The following is a 21190-nucleotide window of genomic DNA, read 5'->3' on the forward strand; positions in this document are numbered from 1 at the left end:
AAATTGCATGAAATAGGTAGGCTAGCCTGTCACAAAAAAGAGCAGTCATTTTAAGAACATTTCTGTTTGATGCTTTTTATCTTCTACTTTTCCTCAGGCAATCTCAACAATGTACCAGGTGCCTGGCTCTATATAGGCTCAGACAAAACTCAGGCAATTAAATGCAACGGTGTCTGGCTTGGTTGATACTTTACACTGACATAAAACTGAAAACAATGTAAAACGTGTCAGACATGCACGCAGACATGCACGCAGACATGCAGGACAGACGCACTGCGCACACTCTGGGATGCGCGTTCACGACTTCAGGCTCCTGACAGCGCGCCTTTGGCTGAAATATTGGCTCCATGTACTACCCCACTGACTCCACTGGCTCTATCCACTGCCCCTCTGACTCCACAGGCTCTATCTACTGCCCCACTGACTCCACAGGCGCTGACAGGACTTTTCATAGTGTGATGATCCTCTCTCTTGTTTGTTTGCGGTGCGTTTTGTGGATGGAGCAGAACGCGCGCCGTGACCGGTGAGACTTCCACCTCAAAACTTGTAGGTACTTTATTTTCAATTAAGCCTTAAATTAAGTCAGCAAGTGTTTTTCCTCCCCACGCTCTGAATGTATGTAACCTTAGCATTCGGTGTTAAAATGTTGAGAAAATGTTCTAAAGTCCCTAAATCTCAATGAACTGAAAGTTTGCAATGCGCTGGAAATGAACCTCAATTATGCGACATTTGAGCGATTCATGTGGACATTTGTCAATGATGAGTTTATAGAGCAACCCACAGTGCTCCTGTTCTAGTAAAAGCAACATAAATGACTGCTTTATAAATGTATTAGTCCAATGAAGGGAACTGGAAACCTTCAGCTGCTTATCACAGAGAACTGTCAGGACTAGAGGAAAAGGAAGAACTTTGTAAATAACCAAGTTTATGTTCTTTCTTCCTGTTTTCTGTGGTTTAATGCAATGGAAAACATCCCATCATGGACCAGTTTGTTGATTCTGTTGAGTGTTGTTTTTTTTTTTCTTATTATTATTGTAAAATGTGTCTCTCATTCACAGAGGTCAGTGATGGAGGAAGATGAACAGGACATAAACTGTAGGAGAAAACAGTGACATGGTAATGCCACAGGCTGTCTGCACACTGCCTGTCCTGCTGGCACTCATGGGATATGGTGAGACCAACTCATCCTATACAAATAACCAGGGCTAAAACATGCTAAGAAACATAGATGAGCTCTTAGGTCAAGAGGAAGGGTGGGGTATGACTATTCTCCTCTGGATTTCCATTTGTGCAAGTATTAGACGTGAAGGAATTTTTGCTTCATGATTGTTTTGTTTCATGATTGTCAAAACAAAAATATCAATGTCTCGATACTAATTGATACTAAATCTATCAAGTATCAAGTACTATCACTCCTGTACTGCTGTACTGTCAATACTGAAAAAATTACAAATAACAATTTGTGAAAATTTACGGAATAGTTTTACAAAGATTTTAATCTTCATCAGAATTTAGTGTACAGTAAATTGAAGAAACAACTATAATTTTCTGTTGATCATGTATCAAACGTAGTATCTAGGATCAAGCCTTCTCCACTTTGAGGCAGACTGTTATTATATTCTATGATTTCTTTAGAGTATCTTTTGCTTTGTTTTCCCTATAGCTTTGGCTGGGCTCAGTATATGGCCCTCTCTCCATGTCGCCCTTAGCAATGCCAGCATATTTGTGGATTTCACATCAAATTCCAGCAACAGCACAACAGTTCAAAGGACACTCTCTTTAGTTAACACAGAGACCAACAAGACTTTAACCGTCCGGAAGATCCCAAACATCCCAACAACTTTTAGGGTGGAGTTCAACTGCTCCTGCTTCCTCTATGCAGGGACCTTCCGCTTCTTGCTGAGGCAAACAAGCATTGCCCCTGCAGTTTCTCACAGCAATGGGACAAAACATGATGGTGTGGAGAGCACTACCTGGTGGTGGAGTTCAGAACTGCAAGTTCAATGGCCCACTTTTCATGTGGCTGTGGAGAGGGCCGGAAACCACTCTGGATCTTTTCAGGTAGGAATGCAAGAAAATTAAGACAAAAATAGAGCGGCATTATTAAATCAAAATACCAAAAAGATTATACACTTTATCATGGAATTTTTACATTTATTCATGGAAAAAATAATTGCTAAAATAATCTAATACCATAACAAAGGGAACAGACAAGTGGTGATGATATTATGATATATTATTAATTGTATATTTCTTTTTCCTTAGGTTGGAATTGCCACCAACGAGCACTTCACAGCCTGCAACAGTGGCATAGACTCCGCTCTCTTTCTGGAGGTCAGCTTCATGGAGTACAACCAAATTGGTCGAAACAGCATCGATAAGGTCCGAGCACGCACCCGTTATCCCATCAGACCTCTCCGCTCCCAAAGCTTCGAGCTGCCGTGTGCGTTCCCATTCACTGAAAAAGACTTCATACGAGTAGCACTGAAGTCACCCCACGCAACTCAGGATGTTAAAAGCTCTGGGCCGCTGTATTTGTCCCGAATTTTCTCTTATAAACTTCTTGTTGAAAATAGCAATGCTTATAGGAGCGCATGTGAAGGGACAATGTCTGTAAAGCTGATGACTCCACCTTGCGCACATATAAATGGAAAAGTATTGCTCTACAAGGACACAGGGGTCAGTCCAAGTTTATCCACCTCCGGAACAGGAAGCACCACACTGATGGGCTTTGGGTCAGAAGAACCGGCTTCGCCCCCCCTGGCATTCAATTGGCTCACTCAGGGAGAAAATGAAACTGAATTTAACTGCTCCGTGTTTTACCCCGGGAGGAATAAGTACTGCTTTCGTTTTGTTTTCAACTACAGCCGATCACCAAGTCCAGCGCAGACGTGTTTGGTGGTTCATAGGAGTGCAGGTACAGAATTTTAAGTTAAAAAAAAGTTTAAAAAGAAGAAAATTGTCTAGACATCAACAGACATGTAACACCTATTTAAAATATATAAACCAGGCATACCCAAAGTCCGGCCCAGGGACCAATTGCAGCCCGTGTACAAATTTCCACTGGCCCACAGCCTCTGGAATAAAAATAATTATGTGTGGCCTGTCAGCACTGTTGATCAGTGTAAAATACATATGTTCAAGCTCGCTGAGTTTTATCACAAACTGGATAAAGACAGGTTTAAAGAAATTCAAACCTTTGCTAAGAAAATGCTGAGTTTGGTTCGACATATTTGTGTGAGAAGACGTTCTTGGTTATGAACTTTAACAAAAACTGTGTGTGGACAAGTCCAACTGACTCTCACCTGCGTGACACTTTACACATCAAAACCACGTCTTTTAGCCAGACCTGGTTTATTTACTACAGTCCAGATCTCAGTTTCACCCTTCACATTAGTGCAAGTTATTTGTTTGTCTTCTGAGGTGAATAAATTCTAAAATGTCAGTGAATTTATTTTATTGCAATTATCAAAACCACAGTTTAAATGTTTACTTTTTTACATTCATTTTGTTTTTGAAAGGTGAAAGCCATTTGTAATAAAAAGTAAAAAAGAATTAAATAGTTAATTTGCATTTAATATTAATGGTTCAAAGAATGATCACACCGAATGGTCGGCCCCCAAATATTTTCACATCACCAAATCTGGCCCTTTTTGCAAAAAGTTTGGACACCCCTGATATAAACCATCAAAACTGTATAGAACAATACTATACAGAATACAGGGCTATTTGGTAATGTTCTGGACAGTTATTGTAATGAAAGACATGTATAAGGTAACACAGAGGTTGATAATTTGATAATAAGTCCCAAGATCAGATAAACTGAGAAGAATGGGAAATAGAATCCACTCATCCATTTTTTACTGCTCATCCATAGCCAAGTTGCAAGGTTAAAATGTTGACATATTACTGCAGGCTTGCTCAATACTACGCTTGTCCATGACTGTTTTTCTTACGTATTCCAACTGTGGGACATCAAAATGCAAAAATTACATACAAAAATTTTCATCTGGTAGTTTGTCCAGGAAATCTAACTAAATTACAGCTCTGGAAGTATATGACATTACATTTTCCATTATTAAAAATGTTCGATCAAATGCAATAACAATTTAAATAGAAGCAAACCCTTGTACTTTTGCTCTTGTTGTTTATTTCTGTAGAGTCCTGGGGTCCGTGGCAGCCTTGGAGCTTGTGCAGTGTGACCTGTGGTGAGGGAGTGAGGGAGAGGATCCGTGATTGTTTATTGTCATCTGGTGGAGGCGGACTGAAGTGCACCGGCATGGTGAAAGAACAGTCTCTCTGCTCCCTAGAAAACTGTGTTGGTCAGTTTGATCATACATGTTTGCTTCTATATCAAGTATTTATGTAGTAGTATTTTACCAGAGCAACAGTAATTTAAAGAATATATAAAAATGCTAAATATATATACAACAAACAACCTAAATTACAGTTCAAAATCTCAGATTTACTCTCTATTAAAAACTTCTTCTTCCTTTTCCAGTGTCACCTGCCTCCACCCCATCCCTGCCACCCGACCACATTGGAACGTCACCCCTGGGTAATAACATTGTGGCTGTGGTGGGCATCTCTCTGTGCCTGGCTGTGATTTTTGCTACTGTTATTGTAACCGTGTGGAGAAAGCTCTGCCAGACCCCTCCTTCATGCAGTTCAGTTCGTCGAGGCTCTATCCATTCTCCAGGGGGGAGGAAGTTGTCTGATGAGGCATCCATTTGTGCCAACAGCCTACAGCGGCCCAGCGTCACCGATGGCCACGTCACAACAGCTGGTGTTACTGCCGTCCAAAAAGACATAGCTCCTATTACCCCTCCACCCCTCACACAGACACTAGTGATACCTATCCCCCAAGATCCTGAAAGATTGTCCCCTAGTGGTCAGAAGATGCTGCCGCCAATATTTGGGTAACTATAACATAGACACTGGAATCCTATTGTTGTATGAGTGTGCAGTCATAATGCTCTGGTAGTAGTAGGAGTAAAATCACACATTTATTAGTCTCTAGCAGTTGTTCATTTAATCTTTCACTACACTGTAGAAATCATTTGAAGTAGTATTGTGTAACTGTCAGGATTTGCCACCTGCTCCATGGAGATGTTATTATTGCTTTGTCAGTTTGGCATTAAACATAATCTTGTAGTTATGTAATTACAGCTTTTATAGCGTAAAAACCATAACAAAACATGAATTCTTACTAAAAGCAAATTCGCCTTTCCACAGGTCTGATCTGTAAATTGGCATATAGATAAGTGTAAAACTATAATGTGTAGACCAAGTCATGTACTGTCCATCAGAAAAGTTACTTCATTACGCATACTGCAAAAGGTTATTAAGTAAATTAATATTCAGAGAGAAAGCACAAATTGAAACATGCACATCTGTTTCATGTTTTTTTTTTTCACCATTTCAGAAATAAAGAGAACTACTCAAATCAACTGACTTTTGTTTAAAATATGTTTATCAATCACTTGTAAATGAGAATATTCACTGTACACTTTTTTTTCATGTAGGTACCGCTTGGCTCAGCAGCAGTTGAAAGAAATGAAGAAGAAAGGTTTGAAAGAGGCCACACAGCTGTACCACGTCTCCTCAAGTCCAGTACATGATACTCTTCTTGAAAACTCTACTTCCCCCACCTGCTCCCCCATTCCCTCCCCAACAGCTTTACCTCTGGGTCCACCCAAAGAAACCAACTCCAGCCCTTTTCGAATTGCTGCACCCTTTTCTGACATGCCAGCCCAGGCTCTAAGGACCACACCTGACAGACTAAGTCCTAGAGTCGAGCTAGTCCTTGGACCTCCTGTTTCTGGTCATTCAAAAGGTGGAAGCTCTGGTTGGAGGGACCGGACTGCGGACTGGGTGGAGATGGTGGAGAGGAGTGGGTTGGCCGGGCTCAGACCAGGAGGTGCACCAGGAAATGAAAGCCACTATGACAACAGGAATCCTTATTTCCGTCGAACTTGTAGTTTTAACGACACTAAGCCTCAACTTTCATCTGCTGCACTTGCAAGACAGTTCAGGGAGAGGAGCATGACACAGGTTTGTCAACTCTTAACAATTGTGATCTAAACCTGTCAATGTTTCTAGCAAAATATGTTCTGATGTGTTATTAATTATAGCTAAGATTAAGCATTGTTAGATGAATACATACTAGTGTGTTTAAATTTGTTGACTATTGGGCAGAGCTGTATTTTAGGTGTGTGGTCATGATGTTATGCCTGTTCAGAAAAGATCTATAATGTACAGTGTAATGTATTTCAGGTGGGGTCTCGCACTCTTCCTGAGGGGAGCAGTTGGAAGAGGAGTGGAAAGTTGTCCCCTTCTTACCCCTTTACAGAAGAAAGTGCATCGGAATGGGCCAAAGCAAGACTCCAGAGGAAGGATTTTAAGAAGACTTGGACAGACACACAAAACAGTGAGGTTAAACACAGGGGCACCAGCACAGACAATTTAATTTCAACATCTGAAAGACTTCTAAAGCCTGAACTCAAAGCCCTACTAGAAAAAGAGGCCCCCAGAACCCAGGGTATCTCTGGTATCGGAGGTCCAGTTGTAGGACAGGACCACCCCACTGGAGTGAACCACCTCAGTCTGAATAGAGCTGAACTGAACTGGAGTCGACGCGGTCCTTCCCCCATACAGAGGAACATGCTGGCCCGCAAACTGAAGGAGGCGCAGTCGTCTTCATGCGCCAGAGGAGGGCGCCAACGCAGTTCAACATTTAGTGTGTCCTCATCGCAGCAGAGGAAGAACAGGTGCAGGTCTTTGCCCATGTCTGGAGACTTCAGCAGCAGCAGTGGGGGCTCGCCTTACAGACTGAGCGAGGCTGAACAGAAGATGATGGACCTGGATCTGTCCTCTCCATGTGAGGAGGCAGACGAGTAGATTACAAGGGATTTATAAACTCGACTGTTGAAGAATAAGGATTATGTGTATGCACTTAACACTGATTAGACATTCCATTAAGACCATCCACCTCATACACAATTCATATTTAAACATGATAAAGCGCTCTGGTCTCACCTTTCTCTAGACATACAAGTTATGACTCATGATAAAGACAGTTATTATTTTGTTTACTTCATCTGTCATAAAGCGGTGATCTTTGAAGTATAATAATTGTGTAATTTTATACTATACAGTTTGATATGTTTTACATGCAGTGATGTTATTTGCTGTGTTTGTATTAATAGTTTACAAAATGTATATCAGGTTCACTGGGTAAGGACAATTTGAATGTAAACTCTACTGAAGACTATTGGTTTATGTTCGTACACTGTTCATAACACAGGGATTAAGGCTGATGGTTACAATGCAAGTTTTATTGTTTGGGAGAAAAATAAAATGAATAAAATATGACAGGTGATAACAATTCAGATCATTGTAGATTGGCTGTTGTGTATTTAATTAAAACAGCTCCATAAAAAGGGTTCAAATAGTTACAGTTAAATTTGTATTTAAAATGCTCCATCTCCGCTCCCCACAGTATCCAGGAACATCAACGGTCGCACCTTGATGGCAGTGTGCCGAAGGGAGTACCAAAGGCCTCTCCATGTTCCCCAAACCACTCCATTGTCCAACTGGCCAGAGTACTTCCCTTTTCGGTAGTACTTGCCATTTAGGTTGGCTGCATGACATCTGCAAGAGAAAAATCTAATAACTAATGTTTCTACTCTGTTGTTGAAGCTTTGAGTCAAAATGAAATTGATTAAGAATTAGGTAAAAATTGATAATTTTGCAATTATTATTATCCGTACATTCAGAGCAGATTGTATATAAAAAAAACAAACAGTGCAATCTTGTTTAAGGTGCTACTTGAACCCCAACAATGACATTTTAAAGCACATTTTGATTGATTGCCATAATATTATCCACTCCTAATGAGAATAATGTTGACGTCTGTGAACTGAATATTTACCGGTTGAACCACCAGCCGGCTTGATTCTCCTGAGCACAGCTGCCCTGATGATAACGATCATTATCCTGTCAAAAATAACAGTACAGTACATTGACCACGCATGTTGAACTTTTTGTTTATTTGTTTGTTTTTGAAAGCATTGCTGCAGTAAAAATAAGTATGATTTTTGCATAAACCATGATTAATGAATGTTACACTATCAATGATCAACACTACCTTGTTATCTTCTATGCCATATATGTCTGTACATTACATATATTACACTGTATCACATTCCTTTACATACACATTATTATAATGTGATTCTTACCTGATCTCTGGTGCTGAATTGCATCCCACTGAGACAGGCGGACCACTGCTCCACCATCCCTCCTCCTCCCGTCAGAGCATCGCCTGCTTTACCACTGTACTGACCGTACTGGAGGCGGTACTTATCCTTCAGTTCAGATTACAGTTAATTTAAGTAAGTGCCATTTTGAGTATATCAGAAAGTTTAGTTTTTGTAGCTGAGCCATATTTTATTCACTTACAGATTCAGCACTGAGCCTGAAGTTCTCATAAAAGGCCCAATTTCTGTGTCCATCCCAGTCCATTAAGTCAATTTTCACCAGGTTTTTACCTTAACAAAAAAGCATGTGCTAGAGAATACAAGGGAATACTTTACAGTGTGTTTAAATAGTATGTTTTTTTTTAAAGGACAACCTTTTGAAAGCAATGAGTGAATGTGCTCATTGCCCAACCAAAACTCATCATTCCACAGTTTAAAGTCCCCAAAGCCATCTCTGTAGTCCACCCAGTCTCTGGAACGGAAAATAACACACACACACATATTTGGCAAAGGGAATTCATTATAAATTACAGTAATATTTTTTGTGATTACCTATTGAAATCTACTTTTCCATGTCTCCGTCTCTGAAGCACTGTCCATCCGCCGCCGTCCTCCATGTCACAGTAAACCAGCACAGGGTCCTGGTTTGAAATGGGTCGGACCCTGTAGAAGCCACTCGGAGGTCTCTGTCTGTCAAACAGTTCGGAACAATCTGCAACAGTGGGGAAAAGCTTTTACCCCTGGACTACCAGCTGCTTGCATGTTTTGTTTTTGTTTTGTTTTTGGATTTTTTGCAACGAATCGAAATTTGAATGGACACAATTAGCAAATCACATAGGATTTTGAATGTTATGCTTATCAAGGTGTTAAAACAAATATAATTAAATAAAGGAAAGATAAACACATTTAATGTCATATTATGGAACATTTCAGGAAAGCAATAACATCCTCCATCAACACATGTAGTGGCAGGCCCCCAACAGAAAAGTTTCATAGTGTACCTTTAAAATGAAAACAAAAACTAAATTATATCAGATTTAAAAAAAAAAAAAAAAAAAAAAAAAACATACCAAGAGAAACTTTTCATGTGTCAAAAAAAAATTGAAAAAAGACTTGAGCTAAAGATGTCTATAATGATAATGATCACTTGACATCAAGATACTGAAACTCTCTGGACATCATAAATGTTTGATGGTCATTGAAGTTTAAACTTCAAATCAAAATACATACCTTTGTCATGTACTATAAGACTGCCTGCAGATGGGAGCGGCGTCCTCTGTGTAGTGTCCAACCTGTCCACTGTCCCGTTGCTGTTGGTCCCATCACTGAGTGTTGGTGATTGGGGATCCTGGTTTGATGCCGTCTGGTGAAAAGGCTGAAAATATTTGTGTGTCTGCAGGTATCGGATCTGCCAATCTCCAATCAAAAGGTTATTCTCCAGTTGCTTTATGCTTTTCTTGAGAGCTACGACTTCTGCTTCACATGAGTCCAGGACCTAAGCAGAGGGACGGCTGAACTTGTATAGATCTGCCACGATGCATCTAAGTTACATTACAGCAAATTAAATAAGAGGATACTTACTGACATGTCCACTGGACCAAAGCTGCAGCAGACAATAACAACTGCAAGTAATGTTGCCATGATTCCTCTCAACATAATCAACACAGTGTATCTTTTATCCAAAAAGCTCCAGTTTCCATCTGTTTTCTTCTCCTGTGTCAGAGTTATTTAGAGCTGGTTCTGCATGGTGCACATTAAGACTCAAGAACAGAACCACCTGCCACACCTGGAATCACTTTTTTTCCCCCTGTTTGTTCAATGCGAGGCAAAAATGTACAAAGCAGTAAGACTTTCTAGCCTAAATATAATTGCAATTTCATTATTGTTTATTTATGTCATTTTGGCCTACGTGTATTTTTCTTAAATATAGTTTTCTTTGTGGGGGAGCAACAAAACATTTTTATGACCAGTGATATGACCTAATACATGAATGCATAATCTAAACAGCTCCCTCTAGTGTTAGGATTTTAATATGACCAGTGATAGGACCTACATGAATATTCAATCTAAACAGCTCCCTCTAGTGTTAGGATTTTAATATGACCAGTGATAGGACCTACATGAATATATAATCTAAACAGCTCCCTCTAGTGTTAGCATGTCCATGTTTTTTACGTTTATATGCAGTAAATTGCCTAAAAAAAATAAAAAAATAAAAAAAGACATTAAAAAAAGAATACCACTATATAAAAATATACATTATCATTATTATTATCAGACTATTATGTTATAGACTATAGTTAATTAGGCTATTTGGGATTAATAATGTCAGAATTATAAAAAAAACAAAAAAACAAAACAAAACAAAAAAATATATATACATTTTCTTTACACAAATAAAAACAAATAAATAAATAAAATAAAATGAAACTGTTTAAGACTATATTTTAACGATAAAGAATGCTTTTATCCGTTTAGCAAACACACTGTGACCGTGAGTTGATTAAATCCAGATGTTGCAGAGGGAGGATGCACATGTTAGCCTGGCTACAGCTAACCTCACTGTACTTTGGGCTGTTGCTTTGTGTTTCTGGACAGTTTATTCAGTTCAGCCTGTGAGTCCTGCACGATGAGTAAAAATTAGCCAGAAAAGCGCCTCGCCTTGTTTTCTCTGCAGTCCAGGAAGTCCAAAGCCGCTACGTTTGCACAAACCCGAGGAGTGAGAGTGGAGGAGAGAAATAAAGTGTCCGGTTTAACCTTTGAACCATCTTCCTTTTGTAGAAGATCACAAGACCAGGCTCGTATAATGTCACAGATGCCTCGGGTAAGCTGGATGTGTGCGTTTACGTGACTTTTCTGGGTGAGTAAAAACTTCCAAATCTGCTAAATCTAGAAGAAAAGAGTGAGAAGAGTGAAAAGAGAGAGTGAGAGTGGGCCTGGGCTTTAGGGGGGTCAAGACACAACAGGCATTTTGCATCGTTTTTTGTTTTTTGTTCTTTTTTTTTTCCAGATTGCAGTGTTAACTTGCTCACTTGTAATTTGCATGTCGTTGCCATTTGTGTGATCAAGTCATTTATCAGTATTTATTTATAAAGTTATATATATATGTTTTTTTCCAAAGCCAGAAATTGAAAGTGAAGACTCCAGCACCATGTCTTCTGTCCATTTCAACCCTGGATCAGATGCAGGTGTAAATGGGTAACATATCATTATATTATATTAGTTTGACTGCCCAAAATATACAAAATGTCTAATCTATAACAGATCTATAGCCTACAGTGCACTGCCAGGATGAGGAAACTCTAAAGGTGTTAATCTGGAAACTGTAGTGTCATTTTCTAGTTACAGTTTGTATTTTTAGGAATGTTGCAAAAATGGAAGATGCCAAAGTGGAGATAGATGATGGAAAAGAGGAAGATATGGACCCTGACACTATGTACCAGTATGTTAATGCGTTTTTCTTTGCATTAAATTTAAATAGTAAGTAATGTATTATCTCATTATACAATTTTTATGCAGTAATATCCGGAAAAAAATCTCCCCGGTGGTCATGTCTTTTGGATTTCGGTGAGTCTTTAATGTTTTATTGAATTTGTTTTGTATGTTTTGTAAATAGTATTGGGCTAGCGTGTCTTTGAATGTGCAGTATATTTGGAGTGGTGCTGATCATAGTGGACATAGTGCTGGTGATCGTGGACCTGTCGTTGCCAGCCAGAAGCAGGGAGCTGGGGAACGCTCTTGAAGCTGTGTCCCTGGTCATTTCATTCTTCTTCCTCTTTGATGTTCTGCTTCGGGTCTATGTAGAAAAGTAAGTGTAGAAGAAACCCTTTTGACAAAATCACAAGTAGAAATGCACAATTCTGGGGAAAAAAAGTTATTTATTTATTTTTTCTGATGTTCAAAAACTTTCAAAAAGATTCTGATCAGAGGGTACATATTCTGTTCAGAGAGCATTCATATTTACTGATAAACCAATACAAGAATCTCATGCATTTCATAATAAGTTTGTGGAGGTTTAAACTACAGGTACAGTAAGATTTATCCATGTCTGTGTATATTTTTTCTTTTGATAAATATTTATCTATATATAACAGCCTTTGTGAGGCAACTCACATTTTCTGAGTCAGAATATTGGGCAGCACTCATTGCAGCCCTTTGTCTTTCTTCTATGTGTTACATTTGCATGTTGTACTCCAGAGGTATTCTGGTGCAGAACATATATGTTTAATTGCTGTATGAAACTTCTGTGAAACTTACTTAACTTCTGCCGATGCTGTTGAAATATTTTTTTTCATTTAGGATATGTCACTGGTAGATGCCTGAGTCAGCAGGAATGCTCTTATGACTAGCTGTTTTACAGGAAGCTTTCAAAGAGGAAGTTTGGTAAAAGAATAGTCCAGGGAAAGCATTGGTATAGCCCTGTAAAGCCTGTTAGGCATAGTGTTATAACCATCTGTGTTTGTACAATATTATAGAATTATTATAGTATGGAGTATTCGGGTTAAAAATATATACTGCAATACTTATCTATGCTAAAAGTAGTATTTATACTAGTATAAGACCACAATAATATTACATATTCTATGTTGAAGATTACATTCATTTTTTTTTTTGTTTTTTTTTAATCATTGTGGTATTGAAACCAATATCATCTCTTTTACTTAGTATTGAAATTAGCATTGTGACAATACCACTGGGGTTATTTTTCTGACACATAGAGGATGCTGACTACAACAAAAAGGAGCAACCCCATAAACGGATGTTTGGGAAATGCCTTGACTTGCTGTCAAACTGTATTCTTGCCTATTTCTTTGTCGTTGTTTTTTTACATAAACACACTTTCTTGTCCCATTGCTGATAAGAAAATGGTATTGCATTTAGAGCAGATTTATCAACACATTTTTTCCTCCTCAGGTTTACCGTGTATTTTAGCTCAAAACTCAACATATTGGATGCTGTTGTTGTAGTGGTCACTTTGCTGGTCACAATGATTTACACATTCACTGACCTGTCAGGAGCCAGCCTCATCCCCAGGTGCTTTGTCATTTTCACTTACAATCAGGCCAAAAGTTTCAAAAAACTATAAATACCAACAAATATTTGCCTTTGTTAGGGTGGTGACATTTCTACGTTTCTTGAGAATATTAATCCTTGTGAGGTTGTTCAGATTAGCAGCTCAGAAAAAAGAGTTGGAGAAAGTCACGAGGAGAATGGTAAGAACACATTTGTATTTATTTAATATTTTTACCATGTTCAAAAGTTAGTGTAGACAATAAAAGTTGTGATTGTTGTTTTAGGTTTCTGAAAATAAGAGGCGTTATCAGAAGGATGGTTTTGACCTTGACCTTACCTATGTCACAGGTTTGTGCCCTACTTCCTGGGATTACTGAGTATAGTTATTGTTGAGTAGAATTATAATTGCATAGAAATGAAAAAACACTATTCCCAAATCTGAACCACTGAATTTTGTACTTCAGACCGTGTCATTGCAATGTCTTTCCCCTCTTCTGGCAAACAATCCTTCTACAGAAATCCCATTAAGGTAAGCCACAAATGAAGTTGATGCTACTTTATTGTATACTATAATTGTATAATAGAGCACTATTATACAATTACAATTTTACACACAATAACGTGCCTCACTTGATTTCTTTGTGATCTCTTTAGGAGGTAGCAAGGTTTCTAGACACTAAACATGAAGGACACTATAAAGTTTACAACCTGTGCAGTAAGTTTTCTGTCTTTGGTTCTTTTCACACACAGTAGCTTCGCAGATAGAGATCCAAGATGTCATCAAAGGGATTAAAATGAGAAATCTGTCCTGTTTTATTTTATATAATATGTTATTCAACCTTTTTCAACTTTTTAAAAAAATATTCAGGTGAAAAAGGCTATGACCCACAGTTCTTTCATTACAAAGTGGAGAGAATCTTCATTGACGACCACAACGTGCCCTCTTTGGAGTGAGTTGGATGTTTTTAGAATACTGTCTAATGTAATGAGGTTTGCACCACTGTTTTCCATCTGTCTCACAGGTTTCCTTATTCATGGATTTTTACCTGACTCTTTGTTAACTGTATTGCTAGTCCCTGTCATTAAAGATAAGACTGAAAAAATTGGCAGCTCTGACAGTTATAGACCTATAAGAGTATAAGACCATAAGAGTATGATCATGATCTGTAGGACCAAAGAGGACAAGCACATGAGATCTTCTGATTTTTGCCTGTCTAATGTTGTGTTGAAAGTTACAGCTAAAATTAAATATCTTGGGCATATCATCACTGCGGACATGGCAGATGATGATGATATTTATAGACAATGCAGGATGTTGTATGCACAAGCTCTCATGTTCAAGTTTGGTTCATGTTCTGATGATGTAAAGTTGATGTTGTTTAAATCACATTGTACACCATTTTACACTGCTCACCTCTGGACTCATTATAAAAAAGCCACTCTGCAGGTGGCTTATAATGACGCTTTACGAGTGCTCTTAAGGAGGCCACGATGTTTGTCAATCCACGAGTGAACACTTTGCAAACTGTACTAAGAACTTTAATGTACAGTTTTATTTGCAGACTGAATAAGTCAGAAAATGAAATAATAATGTCACTCACAAACATAAGATTCAGTGCGATTCACTATCAGTCCAAGATGTGGAGACACTGGTATGGCTGTCTTTTTAAAACGTAGATGTTTACTGTTTGTATTGTCACTGTCCTCGTCTGTTTTTAAAAATGGGCCATAAGACCGAAATAAAGATGAATTGAATTGAATTAATGCATAATACTAAACATCTTTTCTTCATAAACTACAGGGATATGCTGACATATACGGCCAGTGTGAGGGAGTGGATGGCTGCTGATCAAAAGAACATTATTGCGATTCACTGTAAAGGAGGAAAAGGTTTGGTCACAATGACTGCATGATCTTAGTTTACAATTTAAACTCTAATATTATATCATGATTTTATTTCATTTCTATTTCAGGACGCACAGGTACTATGGTGTGCACTTGGCTTATAGATAGTGACCAGTTTGAGTCAGCCCAGGTGAGTTCATTATGGCATATATTGTACTGAGATGTGTTACAGTGATTTATGTATTCTTAATCATTTATATACTGTGCATTAGGACAGTTTGGAGTATTTTGGAGAGAGGAGGACAGACAAAAGTCGAAGCTGTAAGTTTCAGGGAGTGGAGACACCATCACAGGTAGGAGCTATTCTCTCATTAATGTCAAATATTTTACTGTCTGTTACTGCTCAATTTGTGTTAATATCAACTGTGCTCCGTCCCAGAGCAGGTACGTGGGATATTATGAAATCATGAAAACAAAGTTCAACAGACAGTTACCTCCTCCAAAGAGCCTCAGGATCAAGAGCATCCGCATCCACTCTATAGCAGGTGCAACAATCGGTTCATGTGCACGGTTTATGTGCACTGGGATCTGTAAATAAGAGTTAAAATGATGTTTCATTTTGAACCAGGTGTTGGTAAAGGTAACGGCAGTGATTTAAAAGTGAAGATAATTGTCAGAAAGGAGCTGGTGTTTCATTGTGTGTGCGCCAAACAGGAGAACTGCACTGTAAGTCAATATTTGTCTGTAGAAGATCTATAATCGTACGTATTGTTCACAGTACGTGTTGTTTAGGTATTTCCAGATGTGGGAAACAACGCAGCAGTGATCAGTCTACAGAATGGACCTGTAGTCGATGGAGACGTTAAAGTCATGTTTGAATCTAGTGCTGTAAGGCCCTGAATATAAGCGGCAGAAATAATAACACATGGAAAATGTATGTGTACTCTGACTTTGTGTTGTATTATAGGGGCTTCCAAATGGATATGAAGATGTCCCATTCTACTTTTGGTTTAATACCTCATTTATCGTTGAGAACAAGTATGTTTTCACAGAGGTGAAAGATAATGCATTTTAATGATGGTTAAAGATATTATATGAAACTTTGATTTGAACCTTTACAGGCTGTTTCTGCCCAGAGAAGAGCTCGACAACCCACACAAAGCAAAAACTTGGAATTTGTACAAAGAGGATTTTGGTGTCACCATGTATTTCTCCGAACCATAATAAACTTTGCTATTCTCATATTTGTTCTCGTGAATCTTTCATAAGAATAGAGACGGTTTTTGTAAACTGGTTGTTATAAAAGAATGTGGTTGTGTAGATAACTTGTTGATACTACATCCCAAATTGAAGCAGTCATATACACATTTTATGTTTTTGTCACAATTATTCTTGAAATAAAATCAGAAGAATGTTTCACTTAAAATAATGAAACAATGTATCAACATGTTTGTTTAGATTCCAACAGCCAGGGATCACTTTCAGATATATTTATTGCTTTCATTTGTAAGCTATAAGAAAATTAGCAACAAAATAAAGTGCAAACAATTATTGACCATGAGAACCACAAGTAGATGAGACGAACACACATGCTCCAAGTGTCACTTCTGCAGTCACAATATACCAGAATATGGTAATAAAGAAGGCACTAAGGTCAAAAGTGCTACAGAACAGCTGAGGATTTCTTCAGAGTTGATCATTACCCTTTTTATCTACTAAACTTACAGTCAAACAGTCATCAACACTTTGCATACAGTAATGTAAGACAAATGGTCAAATATGAGGCTTGTGAATAGACTCCACTACAATTTCTTTGGCAATTGCAGAAACTGATAATAGGAGCCAAAAATTATGGATAGACTTTAATTCATCTTAGGTCACAAGTGCTTCTGTTCATTTTGTCTCTAAGGCCTTTGTCAACACAGAGTGGATCTGGCTGCACGGGCCAAGTTATCTCCATAACCGTGGCGGTGAGAGCACTGCTCCAGTATGTCGTAGCGTCCACTTTGTAAAAAGCACAGTGTGGTTGTTTTACACGTCTCTTTGCATTGCTCAGACACATGACCTTTGGATCTTAAAAACCAAAACTTCTGAAATATTGTATCATCCTTGTAGAAGGTCTGTAGGAGCCCATCCATGTCAGAGGGAAACAGGCTGGGCAACCCATAGGCCTCTGTGGCCCGGTACAGGAGGCTCCATTTTGGGTTTGGGTCGGGGCTCTGTGATGCTGGGCCATGGTTGGCTTCTGTCAGATTCAGAATGTAGGTTTCATGATCAAGCACCATTCTTGAGCTGTTGGAGTAGTTCCCATCCACAACATAAACCCGGTAACCTAAAACAATGTGCATTTAGTTTATGGCAAATTAATTGAGCACATCTTAAAATGCAGTTGATGCCTTTCTTACCTGGGTTTAGATTGACATAAGTGGTGACACTTGGAGCCACAAAGGCAACGCTGAGAGGGCGGGTCAGGGTTTCCTCATCATAAAACATCTGAAATTCGTCGGTGTGTGTATGCCCAAAAAACTGACCAGCAATTGTGCCTTCATATCTGGATATGGATAAGGATAATGGATTACAAGTTATTCCTAGTCTACAAAGTCTACAGTTAAACATAAAAAGTATTCAACCTGTTGACAATATGATAGTAGTTCCAACTCCAGCTGCCGAGACACAAACCAGGAGGGATGTGACCGATTATATGTACCTAAGTATCACAACAGAAAAAACAGATTTAAATGGTAAATGGTCACAGTTTTATATAGCGCTTTTCCACCTTCAAGGCACATTAAAGAACCACTCACCCACACACATTCATACACCAGTGTATGCAGACACTGGGAGCAAGGTGGGTTAAGGGTCTTGCCCAAAGACACAACGACAGCATTCATATGTGAGGGCTGGAATTGCACCACCAACCTTTTGGCCAGTGGCTCTGACTGCTCAATCAATGATATTTATGCGGGATTTGAACCACCAACCTTCAGACAGTGGACACACACTCTACCAATTGAGCTACTGTCGCCCCAATAGTCACTCTTAGATCAGTATGATTACATGGGTATTGTCACATTGTGACTTTACACCCCTTTAGTCTGTGGGTTACTTTACTGACCTTCTCTCCCTTGTCCTCACTTGCTTGGAGAACTTGTACGAGCCATTGTAGCTGATTGGCCGGATCCGTGGAGTTCACCATGAGCCAGAAGTTCTCTCGAGCGCAATAGTTCATGTTCAGAGACACCAATCTCAAACCAGGCTGAATCTGGAGTGTGTAAAATCCACCATATCTGAAAGACAGCTGAGGTAAATATGAAAAATACAACAGACCAATATATCAATCAAATATATTGGTTGTGTTAAATAATCAACCTTAAAGTCTTCAAAGCCTGTTCTGGGAGCCAGGGGGCCCACTCCTCTGCCATAGTGTTATAGAGCCACGCTGAAGACCTGTTACCATGTTCAGAAGGTGGAGGAAAGCTGTTCACTGGTGTACTCTCATGGTTTCCTATAGCAGGGTAAACTGTCACATTTGGACCCAGGTGTCTGTGGGCAATAAGAGTTAAAAGGACTTTTTAACAAAACCACGATCAAAAACTGAAAAGCCATTACACCAATGCATATACAACAATCAACAACGATTTGAAATTTTCACACTAGCACTGAATGATATTGGAAATAAATTATGACTTTCTCCCAAGCATTGTGATTACATTTTCCATGTATTTATTTATTTTATTTTTTTAAGGATTTGAAGGATCTAGTAGTAGAAGGGTCTTTTTGCATAATGAGGCAGGACTGTTCAAATTAAATTTGATTGCAATAAATTGTGCAGCCCTAATTGACACAACATTCGTTGAAGTTTGGGCAGAATTACTTGTGGATGAGCCTGGTGATGACGGTAAGTTCAGACAGCTGCTGCGCTCTGGTCTGGGCCCAAACATTATGGGCTGGGATGTCTCCGGTCCAGTAGACCCAGTCCCACGGACCGCTCTTGGCCACGTGCTGCAGGAGGTGCTCCACAGTTCGCAGGGGCAGGTCACACTTACTGTAGGTGCCCCAGTACCCCGCCTCCCTCCGGCGCCAGCTCGGGGTGCCAGAGTCATTTCGACAGCAGAGAGGATCTTTGCAGTCTGCAGCACTTCCCTCAGCATACTCCTGTTAGACAAGAGGGATTCAATCAATATTAGTGACGTTTAATTCTGAGTCAATATTTACTGACCTGGTCCCAGTGGATGTCTGTCAAAAACAGGACCCTGTTCTGAGGCGAGCCTGCAGCAGGAGCTGATGGAGGAATGACGGGAGGCTTCGGGACTTTGGGCAGGGTGATGTTCCATGGAGCATAAAGGTCAAATTTACCACAAGAGGGTCCCACTAACAGAGCACAGGCTTCACTGGGCCACAGCAGTGACTTCTGCAGTGCCCAAATGACATCATCTCTGAAGAGTTCAGTTATGTTACGACACACCCTCTCTTCTGCCAAGTGCATCCGGATACAAGCCTCCGCCAAAACATGAGCCACGCGCTCTTCATTCACACTGTCCTGGAAATGGTTAAAAAATACATTCTTCTTTTCAGAAATAAGGGGGACAAAGGTATTTCCTCTAAATCATATTTTCAGTCTAACCAAAAGTAACTTTACACTAGAAGTGATACTTGAGATCAAAATCATGTGATCTACTATTGCAGAAGCAAAGTGAGGCAGGGACAGAGGAACTACAGTGTATATACAATTAGAATATATAGAGTATACATTTATAATACTGAGTATATATTTATAATACAGAGTATATATTTATAATACAGAGTATACTTTACCAGAAGGGCTATGTCAAGAATGGTGAACATTATTTTACACATAGGACAGGTTATATTCCTCCAGTTAAATCGCAGACTTGGGTTTGTTAGACTTAGGTGATCCAAAAGCAGCTGTATCGACTGCTCTGATGGTTGCACTGGATGGCACGACCCCAGAGATAAAACCAGGGCCACTGTGATCCATCCTGACGAGTGGAGAAAAGTCGAGAGCCACATGGAGGGAGAGGAAGGTTTGATCCAACAAATGTCTGCTACAAGAAGAGCAAAAACATTAACAGGAAGTAACAGAAATGCAACAAAGTGTTTCATCTCACGCTTTTAGCACGGCTGAGGCATTATACAGACATTTAGCAGAACTGTCACAGTTACACCTAAACAGACTGACACACAGACACAGACCCACAGACAGAGACCCACAGACAGAGACCCACAGACAGAGACCCACAGACAGAGACCCACAGACAGAGACCCACAGACAGAGACCCACAGACAGACTCAGACCCACAGACAAAGATCCACAGACAGACCCACAGACCCACAGACAAAGATCCACAGACAGACCCACAGACCCACAGATCCACAGACACAGACCCACAGATCCACAGACACAGACCCACAGATCCACAGACACAGACCCACAGATCCACAGACAAACGAGGCGCTTCGTGAAAGCTCGCGTGTGACACTGTACCTTCAGTTTCCAGCAGCTCGTCTGGGACACGGGGTGAGTGTGTGCGACACAGGATGTATATTTAAAGAGTGGTTTCCGTAAAGTTCTCAGGTCAATAAGCCCGAGCGCGCTGCTCTCATGTTTTTCTGCTGTTGTGGTTTTCCTTTCCTGTTAGTCAAAAGTGCACGCGGTCAGCTGACCAGTCACGTGATCAGAGCTCCTCCCCCAATGCGCGTCCCAATCGTGTGTGCGCGCGCGTTTGTGTCTGTGTGTGTGAGTGAGTATACTGTGTATATATTTGTTTTATATTTATTTATATTTATACATTTTATAGCCAGATAATTGTGCATAGCAGAGAAAACAGAAAGCAAACAAGAGTATAAATATAAAATATTTATTGCATTAAAGACTGTTTACACATTTCTTTGGTTTGCTGTTCTGTCTTAAAATGGTACAAGTCCACAACAATGTTAAAACCATAATAAAAGCAATAAGTTGTCTTTTTTATCTAAATTTTAAATATGACAAGAAAAGCAATGTAACATGTGTCTGCTTAAGTGGTCTCTGGCATGATCCATATATTTAC

The 21190-nt window shown here is 39.4% G+C and overlaps 5 protein-coding genes across 9 annotated transcripts in view; 2 read left to right on the forward strand and 3 right to left on the reverse strand.

The window, feature by feature from the left end:
• Positions 1–384: 384 nt before the first annotated feature.
• LOC117381891 (thrombospondin type-1 domain-containing protein 1) lies at positions 385–7383 on the forward strand. Its single transcript, XM_033978933.2, has 8 exons — positions 385–546; positions 1059–1171; positions 1664–2061; positions 2266–2917; positions 4161–4322; positions 4502–4919; positions 5526–6054; positions 6277–7383. The coding sequence occupies exons 2-8, from the start codon at positions 1114–1116 to the stop codon at positions 6898–6900; spliced, it is 2841 nt and encodes a 946-aa protein (XP_033834824.1). The 5' UTR covers positions 385–546; positions 1059–1113; the 3' UTR covers positions 6901–7383.
• Positions 7384–7471: 88 nt separating this feature from the next.
• On the reverse strand, positions 7472–9990 carry fgl1b (fibrinogen like 1B). Its single transcript, XM_033977838.2, has 8 exons — positions 9843–9990; positions 9492–9756; positions 8814–8973; positions 8636–8733; positions 8464–8552; positions 8244–8369; positions 7934–7998; positions 7472–7653 (listed from the first exon to the last, which is right to left on the reverse strand). Exons 1-8 carry the CDS (start codon positions 9915–9917, stop codon positions 7473–7475), a joined length of 1059 nt encoding a protein of 352 aa, XP_033833729.2. The 5' UTR covers positions 9918–9990; the 3' UTR covers position 7472.
• Positions 9991–10792: 802 nt separating this feature from the next.
• tpte (transmembrane phosphatase with tensin homology) lies at positions 10793–16397 on the forward strand. Of its 4 annotated transcripts, none has more exons than XM_055226486.1 (19): positions 10793–11085; positions 11383–11459; positions 11623–11703; positions 11781–11828; positions 11908–12069; positions 13176–13295; positions 13375–13474; positions 13559–13622; positions 13739–13803; positions 13929–13989; positions 14143–14224; positions 15076–15164; positions 15248–15309; positions 15392–15472; positions 15559–15664; positions 15748–15845; positions 15912–16007; positions 16087–16157; positions 16241–16397. In XM_055226486.1, exons 1-19 carry the CDS (start codon positions 11068–11070, stop codon positions 16341–16343), a joined length of 1584 nt encoding a protein of 527 aa, XP_055082461.1. In that variant the 5' UTR covers positions 10793–11067; the 3' UTR covers positions 16344–16397. The 4 variants fall into 4 exon arrangements, with proteins under 4 accessions (XP_055082461.1, XP_055082462.1, XP_033834715.1 ...); XM_055226487.1 differs by having other exon boundaries at positions 11036–11085; positions 11387–11459; positions 16241–16396; XM_033978824.2 differs by having other exon boundaries at positions 11057–11121; positions 16241–16396.
• A 413-nt stretch (positions 16398–16810) lies between these two features.
• Positions 16811–20782, reverse strand: smpd1 (sphingomyelin phosphodiesterase 1). Of its 2 annotated transcripts, none has more exons than XM_033978574.2 (9): positions 20626–20782; positions 19935–20185; positions 19339–19659; positions 18994–19274; positions 18489–18662; positions 18235–18406; positions 17750–17826; positions 17525–17670; positions 16811–17451 (listed from the first exon to the last, which is right to left on the reverse strand). In XM_033978574.2, exons 2-9 carry the CDS (start codon positions 20148–20150, stop codon positions 17036–17038), a joined length of 1803 nt encoding a protein of 600 aa, XP_033834465.1. In that variant the 5' UTR covers positions 20151–20185; positions 20626–20782; the 3' UTR covers positions 16811–17035. The 2 variants fall into 2 exon arrangements, with proteins under 2 accessions (XP_033834465.1, XP_033834467.1); XM_033978576.2 differs by having other exon boundaries at positions 19935–20182; positions 20626–20768.
• A 225-nt stretch (positions 20783–21007) lies between these two features.
• ilk (integrin-linked kinase) overlaps positions 21008–21190 on the reverse strand; it is a 7736-nt gene continuing 7553 nt past the window's right edge. Inside the window, exon 14 of the mRNA XM_033978792.2 lies at positions 21008–21190. The gene's annotated coding sequence lies outside the window, so the exon portion shown is untranslated.

This window comes from Periophthalmus magnuspinnatus, chromosome 14, assembly GCF_009829125.3.
Source record: "Periophthalmus magnuspinnatus isolate fPerMag1 chromosome 14, fPerMag1.2.pri, whole genome shotgun sequence".
In the NCBI taxonomy this organism is placed as follows: domain Eukaryota; kingdom Metazoa; phylum Chordata; class Actinopteri; order Gobiiformes; family Gobiidae; genus Periophthalmus; species Periophthalmus magnuspinnatus.